Raw genomic sequence first — 10,231 nt, 5'->3', positions numbered from 1 at the left:
TTGCACACTTCGACACAATCATTTGGTTATTAGCCACGATTAAGATCAAGTGTCTCATACTTTAATGGTGGTAGGACCTCTTGTGAGTCCGCACGGGTAGGTACCACCGCCCTGCCTATTTTTGCCGTGAAGCAGTAATGCGTTTCGGTTTGAAGGGTGGAGCAGCCGTTGTAACTATACCTTAGAACTTATTATACCTTAGAACTTATATCTCAAGGTGGGTGGCGCATTTACGTTGTAGTTGTCTATGGGCTCCAGTAACCACTTAACATCAGGCGGGCTGTGTGCTCGTCCACCCATATAGCAATAAAAAAAAACATAAAAAGTTTGGTAAGCTATTTATTATTATTTTTCTTAGTACCAAAGCTCAGTCCTTATAATTCGATATAATTTATCGAATACTTGTAATTTCGTCGTATTGTCTGTGACTACGTCAGTGCCATTTGTCTTGGAGGCTTGACAAACAATTCAGGTCCAGGTGAATTAGGTGATCCGTTCGCTGTTTCGCTTCGAGTAGTTCCGATTACTAACTGACTGGGTGCCATCTCTGCAGCGCTTTTATAGTCGATACGAGATCTCTAGAATTATCGAGAATATTCCACACAAGTCGAGTATTGTGTTTCCGCTATCTGACAATAGATGGCGTTGTACTTCTCGAGCTTCTAGATGCTTCTATATTCGTTCATCTATTCGGCGATAGATGGCGTTACTCTTACCGGCGTAACAATACGTACATATGTGGTGCAGCGAAAAATATGGAAAAATCAGAGTTACTAGAATTTTAAGGAAACTAAATAAACAAGTTTTATTTTGAACATTTTCAGTCTACCTTGAGCTTCGCCGTGTGCAATCCTATACACGTACTTATTCAGTTTTTATTTTTATGTGAGTGATTTCATTTAGGCAATTACTACATTTAAAGTCAGAGCAGATTATTATGATAGAGCATCAAATTAATTATTTAATTCAAGGTTCTGGTCAATAGTAAGCTGTAATCTTATTACAGTTGGCAAAAGGATGAATAAATTAAATTTAATGAGAGTATTTAATCATTTATTATTTATAATTTTCCTTAATAAGAACAATTTCTAATCAAGATGCACTGGTTGCCGCCTCCGAAAACGAAGACAAGTGCGAATGTTTTCAGGTAAGATATTACAGAGAAATATTAATTTCCCTTTTTTTTGTCATAATGTACAAAATTTTAAAATCGAGAACGATGTCCTCCTTTGACGTCGAATGAGTGAGGCCGTTGAACTTCGAGTTTTATACATATGACTAAACAGAGAGAAAATGTATTTTTCGATTTTGTTCGGATATTTTTAAAGCGGCCCCTTGCAATTTTATTACCTTAAAAATCTAAACTATAAGTATTCCTATTTAATAAATAAAATTAAATTACAAACACAATTCATTTTTATAAATTGCGATATACATAATTTTATCTCGAATTTTTGTTTTTTGACAATTGTTATTTTTGGTGGTTTCTGTGAGAATTGAAGAAACAAGTTTTTAAACAAAACAGTTTAAGCCCGTTTCTTGAATTTAAAATAACCATCTTTCGTCTAATATTACAAAAAGTGGCAACTGTAGCGAAACATTGAAATCGCTTCTAATAGTGAAAATATAATTGGTTTTCTTCAATCGATTATTCTTCTTGTAAATCAGCGAAGCGTTCATCGAAAGTGGAGGAAACGTCGTGCTCACAAATGAACAAGCATGTTTGTGTGCAACTAATATCGTTTAACTGTCCATTGTAGAACATTGAGCCGCAAAGTTCCTTGTCTCCACCGTCTGGTTGTCCGTTTCCCCATTGTGTATAGCCACTATTGTCGAGGGCACCGCCTAAAACAAAACTGCGATTAAGGAAAAAGCCACAATATTAAACTAGTAACGTCTACGTTTGCTCGTAACTCGTCAATACAAAAATTCTTACGTTACGGACGTTTTTTCCCGGTTAGGGTACCCCTCCGTATCGTCGCATAAGGAACTTCGTTCCAAAATTGATGTCTATTTGCAACAAAGAATTTGTTTTTAGCACCGAGTAATGGAAGAAGAAAGAAACAGAAACTTCTTTCCCTGAAGTAGCTACATATAATGGTTTTGAAAAATATAAACTAGTCGTATGTGGGTATATACGATACGCGAACGTAAGTTGAAGTCGTCGTGGCCTAAATGACGAGACACTCGGTACATTCGTATCGGGCGATGCCACTGTGCTGGTGTCCAAATCCCGCAGGCACGTACGTATAATACGTACGTACTTAACAGATGCTGACGAATGACTTCCATGGTGAAGGAATAACATATCGTGTAATCAAACCCGCAACAATTATAATTAACGTAATTACTAGCTAGGCACTACCATCATGCCTATTTCTGCGGTGAAGCAGACATTGTGTGGCGAAGTGGCAGCATCAACGCTGTTGATGTCTATGGGCTCTGGTAACCTTGTAACACCGGGTGGGTAGTGTGTTCGTCGAAACATCTAAACAAAAAAACACAAACGAACTGACAGATGGATAGATATATACATAAAATATTTTTTTTAATATCTAGTAGACAGTCCTAACACTAGTGCAACATAAAATATTATTATAATATTAGCGAAATAATTCTGATGCGTCAGAAACTACTACAGAAAAAAATCGATTGCATCATCGATTACACTTTTATTACCACTTAAAAAAAGATATAATAACCTTACATTCATAATAACCTTTACTGAGAAGATTAATTAATTTTGTGCCTGTCGAAAAGACGAAGCCGCAATAATATTGTCTTCAAGGCACGTGTAATGCTGCTAAATATACGTGTAAAGTCAATCATTAAATAGTTCCTGTGACCTAAGCAATGGTATGATTATGTTCATAAAATTTGTAATAATTATGTACCTATTAATTTTCCTGCTTTGAACCCTATGTGTAATGTTGGTATTGTTTTGTGTAATAGCACAGGAATCTAAATGATAATTATTCAGATTTCTGTGTAACAATTACTGCATTGCTATCTACTATTTATGCTGGTAGGTATTCGCTTTTTACAGATAAACCGCTTTGTTTTTTCATAAAAAAATAAAGTACTGTTTTTTTAAACACAATACGATTAGACAAAGCAAATACAATTAAATAAATCGCTTTAATAAAATTATATGTATTACGTTAGTCAGTAATAAGTAAAACAGATTTCGAATAATTTAGCTAATCATAATTCTACATTATCAATTTTAAAGTAATAGAGACAGACGGCTTATACGTGGCTTCTCAAGTTTCGCGTGAATTTTTCCTTAAGACATACAATACAAAATTGTTACGTATTATTTATTAATTATCCTCTTGTTCATTCCTTGACTAAAGCAAGATTAAAATTTGAAATATCCGTGCTTGGAAAACGTGTTCCGATCACGATTTCTTGGTCGAATATAATTGATTTTTTGATTTCGGTATTTGATTGAAGACAATAAAAAAAAACAAGATTTAAACGATGAATTTACCAAATAATATCAATGTTATAACATATAGCTATACGATTGCAGTTATGTTACATACTAATAATATTTATAAAAAAAAAGATGCGGTAATTGATGATATCACAGTAATACGCAGCTTTTAGTCTGAATGTTTGTTTGTTCAAGAACTTCACCAAATCTATTAGGTAATTTTTATTGAAACTTTGTATTTAAAATAATGTAGATAGTTTTAAAACTATTTTATTATGCTTTTTTTAAAACAAATTTATTTAATATTTTTGTTTGTCTTGTTGATATCGGTCAGGACACTAGAGCGACGTTATAAAATTATTGAATTATTGTGTTTTCTCATGTTTTAATGTCAGTGAAAATTACGTTCAAACATTCCCTTACGGACATACAATACATACATACATAACATATATCATCAAGATTCATTAAACAATTCCACATTCAACTACAATCAAGTAAGATGGGCCATAACGAGCATGTCTGAAAAAATATTAATGTCCGAAATAATTTCCGATTTTGTGGTTATTTTGGACGGTCTCGCTATTCAAGGAAAATTGTTAAATCAATGAAATACCCAAATTGTTTTTAAATGGAACAAAGTATATACAACAATCTTAGTTTTAGATTTAATGTCAAGCCTCTGTTCATTATTTGATGAAATACATGAAGACAATTTCAAGACAATTTCACTTAATGCCGGCAGCCGCTCTGGACAATTCCGGACTTACTTAGCATTAATATTTAATTTGGTAATTAAATTTTATTTGGTATTATTTATTAGTCGAACGCAAAAAGAAACTCTCACCCTTAATCGTAGTCCATCCATCTTTGTTCTTATTGTGGAAGCCAAGGAACACAGCGCCTGCCAAATATTTCCCTCTCACTTTGTCTTTTGGAGCTAATCTCGTCATGTTCACTAAGTGGTCAGCCTCTTCCTTGGTATTTATGATCGCTAAGTACGATTGATCAGCACTGCACACCCTGTATGCTTCGGACCAGGTCATAGGGGTCAAATACATCTTGTAGCATCGGCCAAGTACATCGCTGTATGCGTAGTCTAGAAAAAAATTATGACGTAACTACATACTTATTATTGGTTAAGATAGGCAAATGAGTGCGCGGTTTAGTTATGCCGCTTCTTCATGGCAAAATTAACAAATATAGAATTTTATTTCAAAGGTCTAGGTGACGTAAACACATAAATAAGTGCAAAAATACTGTTAGTACATGTAAGAGAGCAAAGTAACAAAACGAGTTTACTGTTTTGAAGAGTTTTGTGTTCGCTATGTATAGTCAAAAATACCGCTGCATTGGAGTAAAATATTTTTTTGTGATTTTGTTGTTTGTCAAATTTTTATAAAGGTTTATTTATTTATTTTCAGCATAGACCTTCAAAATTAATGTTACTTCAAAGCGTCATTGAAATGTACATAGGCGATATGATAAGTGTTTTTTTTTTAAATTGAACTAGGACGGATGGATGAATGAGTTAACAGTCCGCTTGGGGTATATGGGTTACCAGAGTCCTTACACAACACAGCGTCCATAATCTAAGTTTCAATTGTATAGTGTAACGGGTGTTCTATCATTATAAATGAGGGTTGCATGGTACAGATGAGACTAGTTAATCCAGATTTGTAATTAAAGGCTTTGAAAAACGCATTTTAGCTATAGAGATCCCTAATGACTACGATGTAAGCAACTACCTTGAAACATGTATGTAATATAAAGCTTTATTTTTCCAACAATTCTTGTTGGGTTTCAAACTTTGGTGGATAATAATGAAAAATGAACTCGGAAATAATTGGTATAAAAAGTAATTTAAAGTACTCGTGGAATTGTACATGAATTTACTATTCATTTTCTTCTTGTGAGTCCGCACGGGTCCGCACTACCAACCTGCCTATTTCTGCCGTGAAGCAGTAATGCGCTTCGGTTTGAATGCTGGGGCAACCGTTGTAGATATCTATGGGCTCCAGTAACCACTTAACACCATGTGGGCTGTGAGCTCGTCCACCCTATTAGCAATAAAAAAAAATATACAACAAAGATATTAATAACTGTGATGTTGTTTGTATAGTCGCCCCGATAACATTACACGAGGGTCAACGGGACTAAACCCCTTATCTATCGAAAGTTCATTTTGCCATATACGTACACAATAATTATTATTCATAAATTTGGATTTTCCTTGTATTTTCATTTAAGATTCATGTAAAAAAAGGATCTTTAGAATTTGGATACAGCATGCATGCCGCGGTAGGTACCGCGAAATTGTAATAAAATTGATTACCGGTGTTAGGAATGTCACAATTCACATTCCACTCGAGCGAAGCCAGTGTTTTCTTGCATATAAATGGGAAAGATTTCGCACAGTCATCATCGTTCATAAGTCCGTCATTTCTATGGATGACGACGCAATCTTCGCTATTATTAGAGTCGTTGGGCTCACCCGGCTTCCATTTGTTATACACGTCCATAATGGAGAGACCTGAAATTTTGAAAGACCGTCTTTGGTATGTGTTCTCAATCGTCTTATGTAAAGATATTTTGTATATAGTCTCCATTAGATAAAAAGATTAAGGGATGGTTTTAAGCTATTGCATAGCTTTTATCACGGGCTTTGAGCGTGGCGACCGAATCAAGAAATTCCGTAACTAAAATAAAACCTTACACTCCCCGGGCCACTCCGCCTACCATGTAGCTCGCTTTCAATACAGTCACACGTTGCGCTTGTGTAGTGTTTGTGAATAAGCGCGCGGCGTGACGTCGCACTGCATGCGCATCATGAAAGTCTGCCCATCTCCCTCTCACGCGGTTTAGCTTATGAGTGTAAAGGGGACAGTTAGTGTTTTGCTGTTGTTAATGTTTATAAATATAGCGTGGTCTTATTTTATTATTGTTTTAATATTAAATTATTATTGTCTAATTATAATTGCATAAGTTCATAAAAAATGCTATGCAATAGCTTTACCGCGGCAGTTTCCGAGTGCAAAACGTGTTTTTTTTAAAGTAAAAAAAAATTGTAACAATTATCGCAGGTGAGTTTAAAATTTTATGTTGTGGATGCTATTACATTATTTAAACATATATTAATAAGTGTAGTAAGAGAATATAGGGAAGGAGTGCAGAATACTATGTTTATTTTAATTATGCGCAAAAAATACATTAAATCCATAAAAAAAACATTACACACAATACCATGTATTTGATACCCACACGCCTTTTTTTTTCCCTACCTAAGCTGGTAGCCTAGAGAGGCTATTCCAGCGGAATTGCTCACGGGGCTCAAACCTGACGACGATGCTAACACGAACCCTAGCAAGAGTCGTGCTTCGCAGAATCTACCACCGGATCGGAAACGCGACCCACTGAGAAGATCCGGCGAGAAACTCAGTGGGCTGTGACTGAAAGTTAATTTACTCGTCGAGCCCTTCGTCGCAAGCGACGGGTTCGACGAGAACGATGACCGGCATAGACAGCCGCAACCCGCCTTGACACGTGAAGTCTATGCTGCAACTTTTCGGGTTTGATTTTTGTTACACAAAGCTATTTTTTCACCGGGGAAGTCATTCGTGAATATAAGTTAAGTGCGTAGGAATAATGTAATGTTTCGGTAGAAGAATCGGTGCCTACTGAATTTGAACTCTGACACAGTTGCATCGCTCGAGACGAGTACATAAAGAGTTTTAGTCTTTAGGCCACAAGGATACCTATGTGCTAAGTGCGAGTCTTAGAACCGCGCCCCTAGCGGCAAACGTAAGCAAACGATCCCGTTCCATACAAGTATGAGCTAACTTTTACGCTATCGAGAACGTTAAAAAAACTCATACTAAGCACACTTGTGGCAAAAAAGAGTGGGGCTTCGCAACCCCATGATCAGTACTCTAGATAAGAATCGGGACGGAGTAGATAGTCTTAGTGATGTTACGAAGGACGGATTATGGGGAAATAAGCACTAGGTATGTCTATAGAGTAGTCTGGTATTATATAATAATAAGGATAAAGTCTTGGATCAGTGTTCGATGGAAGTGGACAAAAAGGAATTAATCAATTTAAGAAAGAGTTAGACTTCACTGTAACTCAAGACGGGTGACTGCTTTGTTGCTGCCTGTTTATGGGTTTTCTCCTAAGTTCATAGGTCTTAGATTTGGACGCAATCCTTTTATTAAAAAAAAAAACTACCGTACAACATAACGATAATGTAGGAAAACTCATTGTGATGAAGAGAAAAAATCGCGCGGCCTTGGAGAGGTTTGATGAAAGAACTTATTAAAGAAGATGGAAGAATGAGGTTATCAGGTACCATCAGACCGCTAACGTATAATCAAAAAGTTCTTGCGAGACAATTTTATTTTAATAACGAACTATGGTGTTCTGTTTGACAATTAAACAAGAGTTCAGTTAAGGAAGAGAATGTAAAAGGACAAGTCTGTAGATTTGAATTTGCCGGTTCCCATCAGTGCTATGAATGAGATTGATAGCAGTACTAGGAGATTATTTCATCTTTCGATTTGTGTGCTACTTGCGAGTTTTTTAACGTTCTCGTTCGCGTAAAAGTTAATTCAAATTTGTATGGAGTTGGAACGTTTGTCGCTATGGACGCCGTTTCAAATTCATACAAAATTGAGTTAACTTTTACGTTATCGAGAACGTTAAAAAACTCGCACACTGTATGTAAATGACTTTTCAAATGAAGTTTCGGTAAAGCAATCATACGGATTTCGATATCAGCGCGCCCGGGGTCACACGTCTCACATTTGTCTCGAACTTTGCATAATAATTAAACTGGCAAATGATATACACAGAACGAGTTCAACATTTTCCTTATATATCATAACAACTACTGTTTGTTTCTGTACTGTTAAAGAAATTAAAGATTAGGAGATAACGTGCTAAAAAAATACAAAACTCAAAATTATATTATAAATTAATAAATAAACATTAATATTATTTCTCTTGGAAAATTAATCAAAAACTCTTTTACTTAAACTATGTAAAATAAAAATTCTACAGGAGTTTGTTGTGTTCCATTACGGCTTTAATAAATTTATCATTTTATTTAATTTATAATAATAATTGTTTGTTATTATCTAATTTTATAAAATTCTAATTTTAATCGGTGAGTAATTTTTTTTCTCACTTTTATGAAATGCCAAAGTCTCATAGTAACTGCTTATGTCAAAATAATGTCAAGGATCCACGAAAACATTTTAAAAAATCAATCAATTGATGTTTTTTTCGTTTTGTGCAAAATAACAATTAAATTAAATATTTGGACGAGAATTTGAAACGGTTATTTACACGGTTATTTAAACTAAAACAAAATGAGAATTGTAAAGTAGACAAAATAATTAAATTTTTTTCCCAAACCTAAGTCGTTCGATTTGAATCAAATGATTTTTTTTCCTCTTAAATATTCAAAAGAGCATCAAATCAAGGGCATCAAAATTAAAAATGATAAATGAATTAAAATTATACTAAACGTGACCGAATGGTTTCTACAATAATAAGATATACTCGTAAAACATTAACCGAGACAACAAGAACGAGGAAGACATATTATTATGTCTTCCGGACGGATGATACGGAAAACACGGCGATTTAAATTATAGAAAATATTTATAAGTTTCATACGTACCATCAACAGTTTCGAAGACTCCTTTGGCCATCTGCGCTGAGATCCCGATACTGATCCATTCGAAGGGTTGTGACGTGTTCCAATAAGTGGTCACAGCATCGAATTCAAACTTGTCATCAGGGTAAAAGAAAGTAGCCCCCTCCATTTCGCAAGTCTTCTTAGCGTCCACCCATTTCTTTTTTAGCGTGTGGATTTTGTAAAAGCTCTCAGTTGATTCGATATACGTATAGTCCTTACGGAAAAACTTATTTTCCCGCTGTCCATCTTAAAAGTAAAAATAAATTAACTTACCGTTGACTAATTGCTTGAATAATTTCAAAATTTATGAAACTTACGAATGAGTTCCGAAGGTAATAAAGTGAGAAGAAATAATATGGGAAACTTAAGATTATTCATTTTGAATTTAAAAATACGTTCTATATTTATTCTATACACAGACACGAGTAAGCACGACCGAGCGTCGCGCCAGAATGAGATGTTCAAATTCACAGACTTCCATGAAGTGTAAAACCTTTTTTGTATGACGCATACAAAAACGAAGAAACTTGTTTATACACGTACGTACATACATACATAATAATATGTATAAATTAGTATAGCTTATGTTTTGTTTCACTAATGTTTGCTTATGAGCGCTTTTGGATTAAATTTTTTTTAAATTCTTAGCTAGGCCTGAAATTGATTGATGATTAAAGTATTGTGATTTTTACTCCGAGTCCGTATATTCCATCCATTCTACAGAGGCTTGAGTTTATGGGAACGGCCGTTGTGGCATACGATTGAGACTTCGAATTTATGTCTCAAGGGTAAGCCTCAAGGGTAACGCGGTCTTTAACGCGATGTAGATCGTGAGCTCGTTCTCCAATCTGTACACAAAATACCCTCATAATGAAGTGTGATATTGGATGGAAAGACGTATGTCAAAGCCGCATAGATTATCTTCGCCGTGGTTCATTCTGGCGCGAAATAGCTATGTTTTTAGATTTTGGCAAGATATCGTTTAAAGAAATAAAAGGCGCATCTACATTATATTATTTTCATTAATTCTCTTGTCTAGGCTAAGCAAACAGGTTTTTTGACTTACGTCAGTACGTCTTCAGTTAGGAATG

At 34.9% G+C, this 10,231-nt stretch overlaps 1 protein-coding gene across 1 annotated transcript; it reads right to left on the bottom strand.

Annotated features, from left to right (window-relative positions):
- Window positions 1–1,039: 1,039 nt before the first annotated feature.
- On the bottom strand, window positions 1,040–9,606 carry CTL10 (C-type lectin 10). Its single transcript, XM_028182110.2, has 5 exons — window positions 9,458–9,606; window positions 9,123–9,386; window positions 5,775–5,972; window positions 4,287–4,538; window positions 1,040–1,845 (listed from the first exon to the last, which is right to left on the bottom strand). Exons 1-5 carry the CDS (start codon window positions 9,516–9,518, stop codon window positions 1,649–1,651), a joined length of 972 nt encoding a protein of 323 aa, XP_028037911.2. The 5' UTR covers window positions 9,519–9,606; the 3' UTR covers window positions 1,040–1,648.
- Between the last annotated feature and the right edge of the window lie 625 nt (window positions 9,607–10,231).

This window comes from Bombyx mandarina, chromosome 10 (genome assembly GCF_030267445.1).
Source record: "Bombyx mandarina strain Sakado chromosome 10, ASM3026744v2".
In the NCBI taxonomy this organism is placed as follows: domain Eukaryota; kingdom Metazoa; phylum Arthropoda; class Insecta; order Lepidoptera; family Bombycidae; genus Bombyx; species Bombyx mandarina.
Note: the sequence above shows the minus strand (reverse complement) of the source record. Positions and strands in the feature narration are given on the sequence as shown.

Excerpts from the sequence above, each read along its gene's own strand:
- CTL10 (XM_028182110.2), bottom strand. The coding sequence starts at position 9,518 with ATGAATAATCTTAAGTTTCCCATATTATTTCTTCTCACTTTATTACCT. Across the intron at positions 5,973-9,122 it reads AGTCTTCGAAACTGTTGATG|GTCTCTCCATTATGGACGTG; the intron begins GTACGTATGAAA and ends TCAAAATTTCAG. Across the intron at positions 4,539-5,774 it reads TTGTGACATTCCTAACACCG|ACTACGCATACAGCGATGTA; the intron begins GTAATCAATTTT and ends ATTTTTTTCTAG.